Source organism: Mesocricetus auratus, unplaced genomic scaffold (assembly GCF_017639785.1).
Source record: "Mesocricetus auratus isolate SY011 unplaced genomic scaffold, BCM_Maur_2.0 Super-Scaffold_100009, whole genome shotgun sequence".
Taxonomy (NCBI): domain Eukaryota; kingdom Metazoa; phylum Chordata; class Mammalia; order Rodentia; family Cricetidae; genus Mesocricetus; species Mesocricetus auratus.
This window is the reverse complement of record NW_024429193.1, coordinates 5,382,582-5,401,770: the sequence shown is the minus strand read 5'-3', so window position 1 is coordinate 5,401,770 and position 19,189 is coordinate 5,382,582. Positions and strand designations below refer to the sequence as shown.

General features: G+C 42.3%; 1 protein-coding gene across 1 annotated transcript in view; it reads right to left on the bottom strand.

Moving 5' to 3' along the window:
- Positions 1 to 19,189, bottom strand: part of Msh4 (mutS homolog 4) — a 70,018-nt gene that overhangs the window by 40,183 nt on the left and 10,646 nt on the right. Inside the window, exons 6-14 of the mRNA XM_021234929.2 lie at positions 17,521 to 17,636; positions 16,225 to 16,398; positions 13,100 to 13,272; positions 8,022 to 8,089; positions 6,310 to 6,384; positions 4,448 to 4,512; positions 3,161 to 3,330; positions 1,784 to 1,920; positions 520 to 623 (exon numbers count right to left, since the gene is read on the bottom strand). Of these exons, the coding sequence (XP_021090588.2) occupies positions 520 to 623; positions 1,784 to 1,920; positions 3,161 to 3,330; positions 4,448 to 4,512; positions 6,310 to 6,384; positions 8,022 to 8,089; positions 13,100 to 13,272; positions 16,225 to 16,398; positions 17,521 to 17,636 (1,082 nt within the window). The remainder of the gene's footprint in view (positions 1 to 519; positions 624 to 1,783; positions 1,921 to 3,160; positions 3,331 to 4,447; positions 4,513 to 6,309; positions 6,385 to 8,021; positions 8,090 to 13,099; positions 13,273 to 16,224; positions 16,399 to 17,520; positions 17,637 to 19,189) is intronic.

Below are 19,189 nucleotides of genomic sequence, written 5' to 3'. Positions count from 1 at the left end.
GGGACTTTTTACCCTTTCAAGGATGAACATGTACCCAAAATTGGTATTATATTAACAGTATCTGAGGTCCGGAACTTGAAACTGCTTTTGAAAGCCTAACTTGTCCCTCTATCTTGGCCCACCAATTCCAAATGTCCTTCCTGTCTCTCCTAATTCCAAGGCTACTGTTTCATGAGAAGGAAACGAGCTGGCCCACTATGATGCTGCCTCAGAAACACCGGAGTGTGAGTAGCCAAGGCTCACAGACGGCAAGAAAGGAATAGGCCCACGGCCTGTAAGCTCTACGACGTAGGCAGAAGCACTGGGAACACAACTTCCCACCAGCTCCTTCATTCTCAACTGAGTCCTCCTGACACATGTGCCCCACACTTCCCACCAGCTCCTTCAATCTCAACATGATGGCAGACTTTCTTTTCTAACATTCAAAACTGAACTGCCTGCAATCAAAGAGTCAATTAATTAAAGCTATTATGGTTCCTCAAATTTAATTCAGTATTCAAATACTTCAAATGCTCTTACGTGTAAGTCATGTGATAGATTTCTCGCAAAGACTCCTGGCATCTTTCATTCATTTTAATTAAATCCGCTGATGTAAAGCTATATGAGTTTTTCACTTTAGAAATCTGCAGGAAGTTAAAAGCAAATGTCAAGATATGTGTACAAGCATTAGATAAAATATAGTTTGTAGGACAGAAAGATAAGTTTTGGGTTAACCACTTTAATTTCTGAAATAAAATGTCACAAAGAAAGTTCTAAATAATATCTGTGAAAAATTAAAGAACAAAGTTATGTCAAAGATAAAGTGAGACATTTTTTACCCAGTCTCTCCAGCATTACTAGTTGGTAAGTTCTGCAGTTGCCTTGCAGAAAGGTTTGAAAACTGCATCTCATTAGCAGGTGACATGCATGATGGACAGGGAGCACCCTCTGTGACTCTCATTCTATCTCTGCCTCTTCTGAGTCCTTGTCCTCTAAAGGACCTCACTCAGCCTCTGGTTCTACAACTACCTCATCTAAACCTCACTGCCAGTGAGACAGTGTCTACGTACTGTTTGTGCACACATGCATTTGTCTATGAACATAGATACATGTACATATAAACAAATGAGAACACTTAATGGTTTGTTTTTCTACTCCTGGGAAGCAGAAAAAAACCAAAAGCAGAACATTAAAAATGTTGTAAAGAGCTGTAAACTGTGTACAGGAAAAGGCACAGTTCACAGGCTTACCACACTACATTAGACACACTTGCTTCTGCAGAAATTCTCAAATCTTCAATAGGAAAGTGCATCTGGAAAACTATATAAAACAAAGGTAGGTGAGCGGTTCGGCAGGTATGGTCAAGCCTGGAGACCTGAGCGAGCTCAATCCTGGCACCTATGTGGTGAAGGGGACTGATTCCCACAAGATGTCCTCTGTCCTCCAATGCTTGCACACGCACACGCACACGCACACGCACACACACACACACACACACACACAAAACAAGGAGATCAAAAAATTTTCAGCAAAAGGTAGTTCAGTGTTTTCCTAAATTCTTTTGTCAAAAACACCTTTTAGACTTTGTTTCTTAATTTGCCTTTTGCCTCCTTTGGTGTCCCCCTCAAGCCTGTCACCCTGCTTGATGCGGCTGCTCAACAAGCAAGTGGGGAAGCTAAGCTCAAGGAGTGCTGGAGAGTCCCTCTAAGCATGTCTACACAACCAGGAACAGCTGTTGCCGGAGAGTCAGCCCAAGCACGTCTACACAACCAGGAACAGCCATTTCCTTGCACTCCGGGTTAACCTTAATAAACTCCGAGGGAAGCTGGTCACGGGAGAGCGCGGCACAGTCTGTAGTCATCTGGATGAAAAAGCCTCGTGCAGAGCTGAAGCTGGTCCGCAGTGGAAGACTGTACTTCTCTGCAAGCTGTGATATCATGCCTAGGGACCAGGGTCGGGAAAAACAAGATTTCCTGGTGGGAAGTCTGTGCAGTCATAGGCTTTTTACTCATCATTTGTACACAATCAGGAAACTCATTTTAGTTTTTGTTAATAGTAAAAAAAATATTTAATGTCCAAAAGATGTGGTAAGTATCCTTTAAAAACATATTCTCTAACTGGGTATGGTGGCACACACCTTTAATCCCAGCACTCTCTGAGTTCCAGGTCAGCCAGCACTGCTATACAGAGAAACCCTGTCTCAAAACCACCACCACCCACAAAAAAGAACATGTTCTCTGATATGTATTTCTAAAGAAAAGTAAATTATAAAAATTAAAACAAGAAAAAGAATTGTATTTTTCTCTGATGTGTTATTCAACTTTTTAGCAAAACAGAAGCTAGTCTTCGTTCTTCAGAAAGCTTCAATGTATATGAAGTCACTCTGTAACACTTCAACATTGTTGTTTTTCTTTTCTTTTGAGACAGGGTCTTATTATGTGGACTAGGCTGGCTTTGAACTCACTATGTGGACCAGGCTGACCTCAAACTCATAAAGATCTGTTTCCTCTACCTCTTTAGTTCTGGGATTAAAGGTGTGTGCCACCAGGCCTGGTAACAGCATTGTTTTTTAAAGGAGGCTTCCTTTTTGTTTTCTTTTTTTTTTTAAGTTAGAAACAAGCTTGTTTTACATCTCAATCCCAGTTCCCACTCCCTCCCCTCCTCCCCTGGCCCCACCTACCCCCCATCCCATCCTCTTTCTGCTCCTCAGGGAGGGTGAGGCCTTCCATGGGGGATCTTCAAACTCTGTCATATCATTTGGAGCAGGGCCTAGACCCTCCCCCATGTCTCCAGGCTGAGAGAGCATCCCTCTGTGTGGAGTGGGTTCCTAAAGTCCATTCCTGTACTAGGAATAAATACTGATCCTCTATCAGAAGTTCCATAGATTTCCCAGGCCTTCTAACTGTCTGGGTCTGTCCTATGCTGGTTTCCCAGCTATCAATCTGGGGTCCATGAGCTCCTTAAAGGAGGCTTCTTAAAGAGCAATGTGTGCTAGCCTCACTGCACATATATAAAATTATATATATATATATATGTATGTATATATAGTATACGCATGTAGTAAGGATATATAATTTTGTATAATTATATATACATGTCACAGAAAGACAGAAGTAGAAACAGGTAAAGCATGTGATAAGATATACAATAATAATTAATGCAAGCATGCTGGAACAATCACCTGCTATGTCATCCACGATCTCGGTGTATGTCCTCCTAGCTATGTCGAGGAACTCGCTGATGTTGGAGCGCACTGCGTAGCACTTCTGAGTCCGCATGTTCAGGCAGCCTTTCATGTACCTTGCATCATCGTTTATCACTGTTTTAATCTTTTCAAGTATAAGTCCAAACCTAGCATTAGGACAAAGCAAAGCAGGGAATAGGCAAACCACTACTTTACAGTAAATTTGCTAGTGGGAGCATCTCCCAAATTACTACTGCTCCTTCACTCCATTCACATGCAGGTCACAGAGCAAGAGCTGTCTTAGGCACAAGGATCCAGCAAACAAGGCCTCTCAGTAAGGGTGAGTGACTGAGCCATGTGCTGTGGACACTGGGGCTGGAGTCGACCTCCCCGAGTTACCAAGCACGGTGACCACTACACAATCCGCAGTCCTGGGGACGTGGGCTGCTCTACGTTCCCAGCTGCTGTTCCTGAGGGTCACACTGAACTAAGTGGTCTGAGCAGCAAATTCAGCTAGTGACATCACACAGGATGCAAAACCTCACCCAACAAGGCAAGTATGGAGCCTGATAACCGCTTGGTCAAGAACTAAGGTGCTGTTACTAATAATTTAACAATATTAATTGTTGTTAGAACTTGTTCTGCATTCCTATCTATTGGGATTTTTTTTTCTCCTTCATTTGGTCTTCCATGATTTAACAAAGAAAGAAAGAGTTTTTTGATATTGGCAACTGTCTCCATAAAGAATGGCTAGAGCTGGGCGTTGGTGGCGCATGCCTTTAATCCCAGCACTCGGGAGGCAGAGGCAGGCGGATCTCTGTGAGTTCAAGGCAGGCCAGCCTGGTCTACAGAGCAAGTTCCAGGACAACCTCCAAAACAATACAGAGAAACCCTGTCTCAAAAAAACAAAAAACAAAAATAAAACAAAACAAAACAAAAAAAGAATGGCTAGAAGGAAACGCTGGCCATTAGTACAAACAGCCATTGTGTTGCTATTTTATTACTGTACTACAGGATTAATGTGTAATTGATACTTAATGGATACTTTGAAGAAACTTGAGTAATTATTTTGAGAAAGGGTCTCACTATGTAGCCCATTTGCCTGGAATTTGTGATGCAAACCAGGCTGGCCTTGAACTCACAGACATCTGCCTGCCTGTGCTTCCTGAGTGCTGGGATTAAACCACACCCAGATCAAGTAATTTTTCTACAGATGATACAATTGCTAACTAGAATCAGTTATGATCAGGAAGAAAAGTATAATCTCTAAGCAGATGACAGAACCTCGTGTCTTCCAAGGAGCCATAGTAAGCTCTTAGTAAGGGTGTGCTACAGTTCTTCAAGGTAACCTGAAAAACAAAATCAAAAGTTAGCAAGTCGAGGCACTATAAATTCAACATTATATTTAACACCTGATCAAATGTTGTTGCTTCATGAGAAGCCTTCAGACATGTATGAAGTTGAGGCCTGACTGCATCTTTCCAGGTGAAAAGCACATGGTAATAAAGTCATCCAACACTTAAAGGTGATGGCTTTTAACTTTTGTCTGCTACATAATAACTTCACCCAACTTCTTACAGTGGTAGGCATTTAAACAGCCACTACTGTACAACTAAAGTCATCCTATAAAAACTTCAATATTTGGGTTTATATATTTATAAATAGGGTAATTTCTCCTTTCCTATACAGAAAATTGGTATTGGGGATTTTCTTTTGTTTAATGGGAACTGTAAATTGTCACCAACTGAATAAGGGGAAATGGGGAAGAGAAGGCCATTATTGTCAATGGTCGTTTCACTTTGGGGAGAGATGATGGCTATAATTTGCGTTGCTTCTGAATGGAGAAATAAACTAAAAAGTCCACAGAAACATAAAAAATTAAATCACTCATTATTCAATTTCCTTTCCAAAGATTATACACTCTAAATATTACAACATTTCCTGTCTTCATCTGAAATTTAAAAATTACATAAGTATATGATCCTTTTCCCTCAGCACTACAGCATGGGCATCAAACACTTCATAGTAACACTTATTTAGTTTTGTGTGGATGTGTGTGGACATGTGCACATGGCAGCATGTATGGAGGGCAGAAGATAACATGTAGGACTTAGTTCTTGCCTTCCACCATAGGAGTCTGAGGAAGCAAACTAGGTTGTCAGGCTTGGTAGCAAGTATTGAACTCACTGAGCCATCTTGCCAGCCCAATAGCAATTTCTTAATTCCCAATATTCCACTTTTGAATTCTAATTACTAGAGTTCCTTTAATCACTGTAGTTCTATTCTTCAAACACTTTCTCACTAATGTAAACGAACTACAATAGATGTGATGACTTTTCAACAGATTTCTAGGACTAGCATCACAGTATCAAAAGGTGAGTGCTATGTGGGGGGGTGTAGGTAAGTGTGCTCCTCTTGTGCAAGGCCACTGTTTTAGCTCTTGTACAACCTCCCAAAAGAAGATGCACACTATTCGTGTCTTCCGACTAGCTGTTTGACATCTGTTTGTCTCACTGATTTCCACACAAATGATAATCATGAAGCTGAGAGCATTCCACTTTGAACGAATGGTGCTTGTCAAGCTGGATGGCCACACAGAAGATACAGATAGATCCGTATCCATCACCCATCACAAAACTAAACATGAGGACAAATACGCTGAATCTGTTATAACAGTGGGGAATAGTCTTGAACTTGAACTCACTGGCACAGGACAGACTTTCTGAGCAAAACACCAACAGCACAGGCACTATGACCAACAATTAGCATTACTTAATTAATGGGACTTCATGAAACTGAAAAGCTTCTGTACAGCAAAAGATACCATCATTTGGACAAAATGGAAGCCTATGGAATGGGAAAAGATTTTTACCAACTACACATCAGATAAAACTAATATCAAAAAGATATAAAGAACTCAAAAAGTGGGCATCAAAAAATAACCCAACTAAAAAATGAGGTGCAGAACTAAGAAGAGTTGTTAAAAGATGAAGCACAAATGTTCAACAATGCATATTTACATATGATTTTTCTACATATATAAAGAAAGAAAATACACTGTTCTCACAACTTCTAAGCTTACTTTTTTCTTTAAAAACACATCTAAAAACAATGCTTCCCATGCTTGTGCACACACAGTGGATTACCTTTAGAGGATCCACAAGTTCCAAAGTGTGCTTCAGGTAGATCAGGTTTGTTATCTTCGACTCGGCTGCATTCACCTGCGAAGATACAAATGTGGAACAGCCCACATTTCAATACTGTGATAGGTTTTCCTCTTGAAGAGTCAACTCCTACCAAGAATACCCCATAGCTGTGTACATCAGCCAAGCTGGGATGATAGCCCTCAGGGTGGTTGGAGATTACTGGCCACACTGTAAACCCATTATGCTGGTCTCCTGAAAACCTAGTGAGAGTTCACACCACTGTATCAACTTTCACTCTATTCCAGCATCTCTGGTACAATTTAAATGGCAGGAGCCAAAGCATCAATACCCAGCATGGTCAAGAGGAGCTGGTATCCCAAGAAAAGCAATGGAGCTGATAACCCTGGAAGAGCAAGAAAGGGGAGATCCAAGCTACCGTCATCAGATATACAAGCACATCACCGAAGACTCATAGAAACAGAGGATGGTAAGGGAACACAGTGAGCAACTGTATACAAATAAGTTTACAAAGTCTTTGAGAGGCACCGAGGTTCATTCAATTTGGATTATACCACATCTATTTTAGGAGACTTTAAGGTTTTCTACAGAGTATAGGTTGTGATGGCCATGCCCGTGAGGGCTCCCACATGTACGGAAGGAAGAACGAAGCACCATACAAATGCTACCAGACACTAAGGCCACACTACAGAGACAGCTGATTCTCCTCCACCATCACTTGTACAGACTGGGTCACAATGGCTTACTCATTTAAGGAGGTCCCAGTTACGTCATGCCTGTCAGCAGCAAACACATCCCACCCCCTGATGTTTCTAGTACAAGAGGACTCTGCTCCCTAAAACACAGAGAGACTTTCTAAATATGCATCGCAGCACGAAAAGTAAAACACCCAGAGACTGATATTGTGGTTCAGGCTTCAAGCTGAAGATCAGAAAAGCAAAGCAAAGCCGTGGCCACAAGAGCTCTACTGAAAGGCGATCCTGGCTCCTCAGTCTGCAATCCCAGACTGCTGTGCTCTCCTCAGTGTGACTGGAGACTGAATGCCAGCTCTGAGACCCTGTTCCTGTCTTAAATATGCTCATTAGTCCTGGGATTACACGCATGTGATCCCCAAAGGCATGAGCTCGGTTACTCTTCACTCTCATATAGGCTATGCTGACCTTGAACTAACAGAGATCCTTCTGGCTTTATCTCCTGAGTCCTGGGATTAAAGGTGTGTGCCACCACCTCCTGATCTCGATGGCTTGAGGCTGACTTTGCTTTCTGACAAGCTTTAATAAATTATAAACAATATATCACCACAGTCCCAATGAATTTACGAAAGACATTTCACTCAAGTTTTACGAATATACGTAGCCCTTTTTCAAGTATATGTGTACAAATATACATGTATTTATTCTTTAGTTTACCTGAATTATAATTATATTATAATTACATATATAAATATTCTTTAGAACTACCAGTTTTGATATTTAAGTAAATATTTGATTTGTTTAAATATGCTTTTTCTTCAACTAATTAAGATGCTTTTTCACGACCCTACAATAAGAAGCAAAGCGTTTAAAAAGTTGTCCCCTCAGCCATGAAACTATTCGGGGCGTCAGTGCGGAGCACTTACCCAGGACATCTTTCTGTTCCCCCATCACTACCCATCACGACAACAGTAACAGCGCATGGTGCTCTGCAACACGTACCGTGTCTTGCTTTGGGATTTGAACTAAGACAGAAAGCAGCTGCTCTGTGTCCAGGAATCTTGATATGACTGAAACAGAAAGTGAGTGTCTGAGCAATCAAAGGAAGGGTGCTCTGCACTTATTCACAGCAGCACAGGCCAAGTCAGAAAGACGACTGTGCCGCAGGGAGGCCTGTGCTGACTTCCGCATGGCCAAACCCCTGTCAGTTGTTTATATACTATATAACCACAGGGCAGGGAAGAGACCCATCTGGCCATGGGGAAATGAATTAAGGCCTGAGAACATGGAACTTAACTTTCAATGTGACAAAAAAAAAAAAAAAACAAGAGCAGTCCCAATAAAAATGACCTCAGTCAGCCTCCTCCAACCCCTACCACATGCTCAATAAAACCCATTGGTCAGCTCAGCAAGGCACAGCACAGCAGGACTCCTCCCCTGGACATCCCCAACTCTTGAAAGTTCTTACTTCTCCTTAGTAAACACATCTGCCTACTTCCTCCCTGTGTGTTTCCTTATTCTTGGGTGAGCAGCAGTAAATTCTGACGTCAATGGCTCGCAGTGTTGTTAGAAGTTCTGGGTCTCCAGGTTAAGTCACTCAGAGCCCAGAAGGGCTTTGTTCCTTTCAAAGAGCCCACTGCTCTGCCTCAATACATAAAGCTGAGAGCAACTGAGCCAAGTCCCTAGGCCGCTCTCTGACTCTCACACACATGAACACACTATATAAGCACACATGTGACGTGCACATACACAAACACACAAAAGTATACAACTTCAAGTTCTGGGATGGGAATATACACTTAGCTCAGTAGTACAATGTTCACCCAAAATACACAAAGCACTGGGTTCAACCCTTACCTTTGTAACTTTTTTAAGACTCAATAGGGATTAGGAAGATGTTCACTATCAAATTGTGATCTAATATGAACCCACTAAATTTAACAAGAAGTTTGTTAGTAATCACATTAGCATATGAAGATGGATGTGAAAGCGAGTCATTCACAGGGATGTGCATCAAGAGAAACCAAGAGGAATGTGACAGAGAAGACAAAGCTGACAAGAACGCATCTTCAGCTGGACAGGGTGGCACATGCTCGCCCATACCACAGGCACTGCAGGCCTGCAAATGGGAAGCCAGTCTGGACTATCCAGCAGATCCTGTTTCAGAGATGGGAGGGGCTGTAACTGCAGCTTCAAGGGATCCAGGACTTCTGACTGGGGGCAACTGCATGCATGTGGTGCACACAGATGCATGGAGCACACACACACACACACACGCACACACACACATTAGAATACATCTTTAAGACAGGAGAAAAGGGAGGAGGGAAAGGGAGGATTAAGGAAACGGGAGGGAAGAGGAAAAGAAAAGGAGGGAAAAAGAAGGAAGGGGCATAGGAGGGGAGAGGACATAGAGGGGGCAGGAAAACACCTGTAGAAGGTCCAACTATCCTACAAAGGGGTTCTGGAGCTCAGCTACGCTGTGTCAGTGTGACAGAGCTGGGCTTTCGGGGCAGCGTCCACAAGAGCAAGGTGTGACATCAGAAGCAAAAGCATACAGCGATGTAAAGGGATCCAGGAGGTAAGAGAACAAAAAACACCTGCACGGTCGCCTTTGACCTGAGGACTCAGTGCAGCGGCGAGCACAGAAACAAAAGGAAGCAGACGGGTGCCATGAAGGGAGGGCGGAGAGTTTTCCACCAAGTTTGTTAAGAACACAAGGAAAAATACAGTGAGAACCAGAGAAGGTGAAGTCCAAGGAGAATTCAAGTCCTCATGGAAGAAGTCCATAGACACAGACAGAAAAACCCAGGCGACCAGCCAGTTATATAGATGTGTAGCCAGATGAAGGGTTAGCAACAAACAGAAGTGATGCACAGCCTCTAGGTGAACCGAACAGGAAAAGTGGTGTGTGTGCTGCACTTAGTACTGGAGGTTTAGGACATCTGATAGCTGGAGCTTGACCCTTTTCACAGGGTAAAACAACTTCCCATTTTTGGCACTTGCGTTTTCACTAATGCTAGATAAACAGCTAATAAGATGTTGTGAACAGTAAAGAAAGGCTAACACATACATTTTGTTGATATCCATAGAAGGCCTGCACTCTTCTGCATAAAAATGAAGAGTGGATTGGGGGGACGGATGGGAGGTGGGGGAGGGACGAGGAGAAGAGGAAGGAGGCGAAACTGCAGCCAGGATGTAAAACAAACACGGAAGTTTATTCTTTTTTGGGGGGGGGGCGTTCGAGATAGGGTTTCTCTGTATTGTTTTGGAAGCTGTCCTGGAACTCTCTCTGTAGACCAGGTTGGCCTCGAACTCACAGAGATCCGCCTGCCTCTGCCTCCCAAGTGCTGGGACTAAAAAGCGTGCGCCACCAACGCCCGGCAAGTTTATTCTTTTGAAAAAGAAAGGGCTAACAGTTTACCATGTCCTCTTCTGGGATGTGAAAAGATTGCTCAGTGATTAAAAGCACTAGCTGCTCTTCCAAAGGACCTGGGTGTGGTTCCCAGCAACCACATAGGCAGCTCAAGATTATCTGTAACTCCAGTTCCAGGAGATCCAGTGCCCTCTTCTGGCCTCTGCAGGCACCAGACATACACATGACGCATAGGCAAAACGGCCACATGCAAAACATTTTACAGAAGCTTCTAGTTTCAGGAGGTCCCACTTACTAATTGTTGCTCTTAGTGTCTGTGCTACTGGGGTTATGTTCAGGAAGTGATCTCGTGTGCCAATGTGTTGAAGGCTGCTTGCCACTTTCTCTTCTAAAGCAGTCAGTGTGGGTGGATTTATATTGAGGTCTTTGATCCATTTGTGCTCGAGTTTTGTGCATGATGATAGACATGGCTCTATCTGCAGTCTCCAACATGTCAGCATCCAGTTACGCCAGCATCATTTGCTGAAGATGCTTTCTTTTTTCCATTGTATAATTTTATCTTCTTTGTCAAAGATGAGGAGTTCATAGGTGTATGGGTTAATATCAGGGTCTTCTATTTGATTCCATTGGTCCACCTGTCTGTTTTTGTGCCAGTACCAAGATGTTTTCATTATTATAGCTCTATAGTAGAGCTTGAAGTCAGGGATAGTGATGCCTCTGGAAATTTCTTTATTGTACAGGATTGCTTTGGTTATCCTGGTTTTTTTGTTTTTCCATATGAACTTGAGTATTATTCTTGCAAGGTCTGTGAAGAATTGTGCTGGACTTTTGTTGGGGATTGCACTAAATCTGTAGATTGATTTTGGTAGGATTGCCATTTTTACTATGTTGATCCTACCTATCCAAGAGCATGGCAGATATTTCCCTACAGAATGGGAAAAGATCTGACAGAAAGCTGATCTCCAAAATACACAAAAAAAACTCAAAAAATTAGACACCAAACCCCCAAAAATCCAATTAAAAATGGGGTACAGATCTAATTCTCAACAGAGAAATCTCAACTGGCCGAAGGTATTTAAGATTTTCTCAATATCCTTAGTCATCAGGGAAATGCAACCAAAACAGCTCTGAGAAACCATCTTACACCTCTCAGAATGGCTAAAATCAAAAACACTAATGAAAGTTTATGCTGGAGAGGATGTGAGCAGGGGGGACAATCTGACATTGCTGGTGGGAATGCAAACTTGTACAGTCACTTTGGAAATCAGTATGGTGGTTTCTCAGGAAGATGGGAATCAGTCTACATCAAGACCAGAAATTCCACTCTTGGGCATATACCCAAAGGATGTTCATTCAAATAACAAGGACATCTGTTTAACTATGTTCACAGCAGCATAATTTGTAATAGCCAGAACCTGGAAGCAACTTAGATACCCCTCAACCAAAGAATGGATAAAGAAAAGTTGGTCCATTTACACAATGGAGTATTACTCAGCTGTTAAAAACAATGGCATCTTGAAATTCGCAGACAAATGGATGGAACTAGAAGAAACCATCTTGAGTGAGGTAGCCCAGACACAGAAGGACTAAGACAGTGCATACTCACTCATAAGTGGATATTAGACATAGAGCAAAGGATAACCAGACTACAATCCACAACCCCAGAGAAACTAGGAAACAAGGAGGCCCCTAAGAGAGACATTACATGGACAAGAAGGGGATAAGGACAAGAGCTCCTGAGCAAATTGGGAGCACGAGGGAAGGGGGAGGGAGGAAGGAGAAAAAGGATGAGAGAAGAGGAGTGGGGAAGAGACCATGAGGGATCAGGAAGATTGAGTCAGGGGAAGACTAGAGGAGAGCAAGAAAAGAGATACCATAATAGAGGGAGTCATTATAGGTTTAAAGAGAAATCTGGCACTAGAGAAATGTCCAGAGATCTACACAGTTGACCCCAACTAAGAATCTAAGCAATAGTGGAGAGGCTATCTTAAATGCCCTTCCCCTATAACGAGATTGATGACTACCTTAAATGCCATTATAGAGCATTCACTGAGTAACTGATGGAAGCAGAAGCAGATACCCACAGCTAAGCACTGAGATAACTCCTGGAATCCAGTTGCAGAGAAGAAGGTGTGATGAGCAAAGGGGTCAAGACCATGTTGGAGAAACCCAAACAGCTGACCTGAACAAGGGGAGCTCATGGACTCCGACTGATAGCTGGGAAACAGCGTGCCCCCTGAAGGAAGGTGTCATTTGCGGGGCTTGGGCAGTCTATGGAGCCCATTCCCTTTCTCAGCCTAGATGCAAGGTCCTGTTCCAAATGATGTGACAGACTTTGACGATCTCCCATAGCAGGCCTCACCCTCCCTGAGTAGATGGGAAGAAAGTGGGGGAGTGAGAGGACAAGAGGGAGAGGGAACTAGGTTTGGTAAGTAACATAACATTGTTTTTAGTTTCAATTTAAAAAATTAAAATTTCACGATTAAGAAATAAAAAAGTCTTCACAAATTTATACCTTTCAGGCCTGTCTTTCAGAAACATAAACAAGAAAGCTTAAATAAACTGACTGCATTTTAATTTATAAAATTATTAGACACAGCGGTGCATGCCTATAATGCTAACATTTGGGAGACTGAGGCAGGAAGGTCAGAGTTTCAAGACCAACCTGGGCTACACCTAAATAAAGCAATAATGAACTGTTTACCTGACTGGAGTCCAAAGAAGAGCTCCTCATCCTGAAGCAGCTCCTGGACACAGTCCAGCCTCATGTTGATGGTTTCCACGTCAACCAGTGGCTCCAGTATGTTAGAGCGCAGCCTCCGGCTCCCTCCCGCAGTCTTGGTGTAATTTAAAACACCAAAGAGAGTGTGGTTATTCCTTCCAAAAGACAAATGGGAAGTTTCATTACAGAGAAAAAGAAACATCCAAGAAAATGTCTTTTTAACTTTGTAATTAAATAATCCTATAATCTCTATCGGTGATTCACAAACTTTATTACACAGATAAATTACATGGGGATCCTATTTTAATAAATCTGAATTAAGTACTTGTACTGTGCATTCCCACCAGCTGCCTGGGTCCCACCGCTGTCTCAGCCCCCAAACAACACATGAGACACTATATTAATTATGAAGCTGTTGGCTGTTTACTATGGTTTCTTAATGGCTGGCTCTGACTTAATTATTAACCCATATTTACTAATATATATTTTTATAAGGTCTTATCTTACTGATAAGCAGCCTCATGTGTCCTCTCTTCCTGGGATCACATGGTGACTCTCCTCTAGACTACATTTCCAGAATTCTCCTCGACACCTAGTCCCACTTATCTTGCTTCCCTATTGACCAACAGTGCTTTATTTATCAACCAATAGGACAACATATACACAGAAGGACTTCCCCCATTAAGGCCTAAAACCTACATTTTGCTTTATGTTTATGTTTTGTTGATTAGACAAAGTCTCCAGCAGCAAGGCTGTCCCTGAACTTATTTCAGACCATAGCATGACCTTGAACTCAAGATCCTCCTAACTCCACCTACTAAGTGCTGGTATTAGAGGTACAGTGTGTAAGCAAGTCTAGTTTGAGAGCCTACTTGCTAGATCCCAAATATGACATCATGAACCACATGTTGATTAACAAGGCTCAACAGCATCTCCTATGCTAAAAATGAGCACACAGGCAGACATGGTTCCTACCTCCATGGGCTTTACAGGTCGATGATTGTGGTAGTTTGAAAGAAACTGGCTCATAGGGAGAGGCACTATTAGAAGACATGGCTTTATTGGAGTAGGCATGGCCTTTTTGGAGGAAGTGTGTCACTGTGGGAGTGGGCTTTGAGGTTTCCTATGCTAAAGCTGCACCCAGTGTCACAGTTCACTATCTGTTACCTACAGATCAAGTTGTAGGACTCTCGGTTCCTTCTCCAATCAGTCTGCATGCCACCATGACTTGCCATGAAGATAATAGACTAAGCCTCTCAAACTGAAAGCCACCCCCATTAAATGTTATAAGAGTTGTTATTGTCATGGTGTCTCTTCACAGCAATAACCCTAACCAAGACAGCAATTGATAGCCTGTAATGAGCATTATTCCCACCAGTCTGGTCCCAGGGCTGTGTCAACCCCAAATAACACACAGGGACTCCATTAGTTACAATGCTGTCAGCCAATGTCCAGGGCTTCTCATTGACTAGTTCTGTCTTAAGTATTAACCCATGACTACTAATATATATTTCTATAAGGACTTATCTATCTGAGGATGCCATCCTGGAATATCCTCTCTTCCCAGGATCACATGGCAACTCCCTACTCTTGACTACATTTCCCAGAATCCTCCTCAACACCTAGTCCCACTTATCTTGCTTCCCTATTGGCCAACAGTGCTTTACTTATCAACCAATAAGACAAACATATACACAGAAGGACTTCCCCCATCACGGGTCAATAATTTTTATTAACCTATTGATATGACTAAGGGTAAAACAAAGAACAGGGAGAAAGAGACAAAAATCTTCATCATATTAAAAATGATCTTTGGCCGGGCGTTGGTGGCGCATGCCTTTAATCCCAGCACTCGGGAGGCAGAGGCAGGCAGATCTCTGTGAGTTCGAGGCCAGCCTGGTCTACAAAGTGAGTTCCAGGACAGCCTCCAAAGCTACAGAGAAACCCTGTCTCAAAAAACCAAAAAAAAAAAAAAAAAAAGATCTTTGTCTGGTGTGATGACTCAGTGGGTAAAGGTGTGTGCCACCAAGACTGGTGAGCTGACTTTGAGCCCTAGAGGTCATATGGAAAAGAAGAAAACCAATTCCTACAAGTTGTCCTCTGACTTCTACACACATGTTAAAGAAGGTGGTGCTAGCACAAGCCTTTAATGCCAGCACTCGGGAGGCAGAGATGGGTTGTTCTCTGTGAGTTCCAGGACAGGCTCCAAAGCTACACAGAGAAACCCTGTCTCAAAAAACCAAAACAAAAACAAAAACCATAATAATAATGTGTGTGAGCATGCATGCACACACATACACTTAAATCAGTGTAAAACAAAAACTTTAAATAATTATCAGAATAAATCACTGACTTTCTGTGTCCTAATAACATAAGAAGGGTAATAGAAAGGTAACCGTAGAGCAGTTTTAGTGGACATGCTAGCGGTACCAAGTGCAGCTAAATGCAGACATCTGTGTTCCTTCTTACAAGTGACCATGAGCATCTAGCCATGTACTTATTTGTTACTACATTCCTAAATGTTTTTATCTGTGTGCCACAGGCTGCTAATATAGCACAGGGGTGGGCATGGGATGGCTGTGAAAGGCTAAAGATAGCTCAAGACACACTGCATTCAGGTTCTGCCCAGGCAATAGTCCAGCCTCTCCACAATGCAGGGTTGTCCTGGGGACTTGTGCTCACACAAGTTTATCTACTTTGCTTATGACCCTTCACCCAATCTTGGCAATTGAAGGTTTGTTTTTTGTTGTTTAGTTAAGTCAATATTTTTTTTGCTTTTTTGTTTTGGTTTTTCGAGACAGGGTTTCTCTGTATTGTTTTGTAGACTGTCCTGGAACTTGCTCTATAGACCAGGCTGGCCTGGAACTCACAGAGATCCGCCTACCTCTGCCTCCCGAGTGCTGGGATTAAAGGCGTGTGCCACCAATGCCCAGTTAAGTCAATTTTTTTGAAAATCCAATTTTGTGAAAAATCTGGGTTCAGCAACAACAGGGCACTGATTTAAAACGCTTATTTACCATTTCTCCACCAATAACTAAATTAAAACTTTCAAATAACTATTCATAGAAACCAGTGACATTTCATAAGAACAACCGAGACTGCCTTACCTGTAGTCCTGGCTGTTAACGAGCAATTCAAGGTTTTGGGCTGATGAGGAATCTATCATGGCAGTCTGTTCACTACCTTGGAAATAAATCTTCAGCGATTTTGGTGCATAAACTGAATTTTGGATGAATTCGACATATTTTAACAAGGCTGCAGCAGCTGCCAGGCAGTAATACCTGTGAGTGACCACGTACAGCAGAGTAAAGTTAGGGCAGATAAACAGCTGCTGCTGCCGCCGGAAGAGATAGTTAATTCACCCTAATATCAGGAAAATTAAAGTTAGACAGCATTTCTTAAATCCAAAGAGAAAAGGATACTGAGAATGCCAATTTTTGAAACTAAGTAAATAATCTTATGAAGCTGACTTAACAATGGGCAAATGTCTGTCTGTTTTGAAGCAGTCTGACTCTAGGACTGCCTGAGTCCACCGCCATCCCTGAGCGTCCTCCTTCCAAGTGCTGAGACTTCAGCTATAGAAAGCAGATTTCTCAAGTCTATGACTAGCAGGATAGTAGTAGAATTCAACAAACTGCTTATTAGAAGACAGCATGCAGCCGGGCCTAGTGGTACACGTCTTTAATCCCAGCATTCAAGAGTCAGGAGCCAACGTGGTCTACACAGCAAGCTCCAGGCAAGCCAGGGACACATAGTGAGATGGGGTTGCTGGGGGAGGACAAATAAAAGGAGTGAGGGGGACAAAGAATAGTAGTAGTTTGCTTATTTATTTGTTTATTGTGTAGACTCTGTGTAGTCTTGCTGTCCTGGAACTCACTCTGTAGACCACGCTGGTCTTCAAATCAGAGATCCACCTGCCTCTGCCTCTTGAGTGCTGGGATCAAAGGATTGCATCCTCACTGTCTTGCTGTAGTTTGTTTCTTAAGACAGTCTCACTTTGTGCCCAGCTAGTCAGGAATTACTATATAGCTCTAACTGGCTTCAAACTTGCAGCAATCCTCCTGTCTCAGCCCCTGAAGTGCTAAGATCACAAACATGGGCCACCATGCTGGCTAACCATGTTTCTCTTCTGGGACTTGAATTTCTAGCATCCTATATAATCATGATTTTCAAATGAGGTAAGTGAGCATCTACTAGCAGAACAACAAATTACAGTTCATTTGAAGAAAAACTAAATTGAATCATAAATATACATCTTGTACAAGTTTCCATAGCTCTTGTATTTCGGTTGTAACTGAATGTGTACTGTGGCCCGGGTCCTTTTCTAGATGGTAGACAGTAACAGAGAAAGAACAGGACAGAGAACAGATCTCCCCTGTGAGGTCAGAGCTGCTGTGACTCACCTGGACTGAACCTCCATTAGGACAGAGCTGAACTCAGCTATGCATAGTTGCTCAATGTACTCTAAGCCCTTTGTTTCATTGAAGTATTTCCTTTGGACTGTAGTGAAATTAACGTTCTGAAAAGAGATTTTAATTTTGAAATAAATCATTAACTGCCATGCTATTGTTCAATACTGATCTCTTACCTAAGCCTAGTAGATCATACCTATAATCCCAACACTGGAGAAGCTGGGGCAGGGGGATTTTCATGAGTTCAAAGTGGAGTGAAACCTTGTCTTAAAAAACAAAACAATCTGCACAAAACAACTCTTGATTTCTTAAACACTTTGTAGTATATAAGTGGTATCTTTATCGTACAAAGTTAGTTTTACTGTTTCCAATATTTAAATATTTTTTCTCATTTAGAAAACAAAAATGGCAGCTGAGTAGTGGCACCCGCCTTTAATCCCAGCACTTGGGAGGAAGAGGCAGGAGGATCTATCTCTGTGAGTTGGCGGCGAGACTGGTCTACAGAGTGAGTTCCAGGACAGCTAGAGCTACATAGTGAGACCCTGTAGAAAGTAAGGCAGGGAGGGAGGGAGGAAAGGATAGAGGGAGGAAGTGACAGGACCCATAAATAGGAGTCTATTCCATCTTGCCATGAGTTTAGAGAGCTCGGATCACTCCTATTGTCCTTAAGACATTAGCTTAAAGACTGCAGGATGTCCTGGCCTTGGTGGATGTCTCCTATGTAAATAACAACAGATTTGGGCCCAGGCGGGTTTGCTCTCACCCTGAAGGCTGGTGATAGATGCAGCTATGAAGTGCCTGAAGACCAAGTAGTACCTGCAGTTAAGGAGTGTCTTTAGAATTAAGGGAAGTAAATGCTGTTTGCCCTTCATACAGGATAATACAAGTCTTCTGCCATTGTCCCCACTTTTGATTGATTACTTAAGATGGTGCATGAATACACTGAGGAGCATTCAGCGTGGACTGAAACTGTCCTCCCGACAGCTAGTCTGTATCTCTGACTCTTAACACTTTTAGCTAGCCTTTCCCTCATCCACACTCCCGACTCAGTTGAGTACCCGGGGATGATCGGTGGTCCCGACTGCAGCCCCACAAACACCAGGAATAGACACCACAGGTGTACAAGTGTGAAGAGAGCGCCTGGAAAAAACATAAGTGTGGTGAGTGAACGTTGTAAGTCAGGAGTAAAAATGTATATAATTGTAGATGTGAAACAGAAATATTAGTCAGATAACAAAGAAGCGAAATGTGATTAGTTAACCTTAAGAATGAAAATGTATGTAATTGTAGATATGGAACAGAAAAATGTCAGTCAGATGATAAAAATATGAAATGTGATGAGTTAGCCTCCAGGGTAAAAAATGCATATAATTGTAGATATGAAACAGAAATATTAGCCAAATGATAAAGAAGTAAATGAGTAACCTCAAGGGTAAAAACATATATAATTAGAGATATGAGACAGAAAATTTAGTCAGATGATTTTATATATATGTATGTGTGTATGTATATACGCATATATATTTGGCTTTTTCGAGACAGGATTTCTCTGTGGCTTTGGAGGCTGTCCTGGAACTAGCTCTTGTAGACCAGGCTGGCCTCAAACTCACAGAGATCCACCTGCCTCTGCCTCCTGAGTGCTGGGATTAAAGGCGTACAC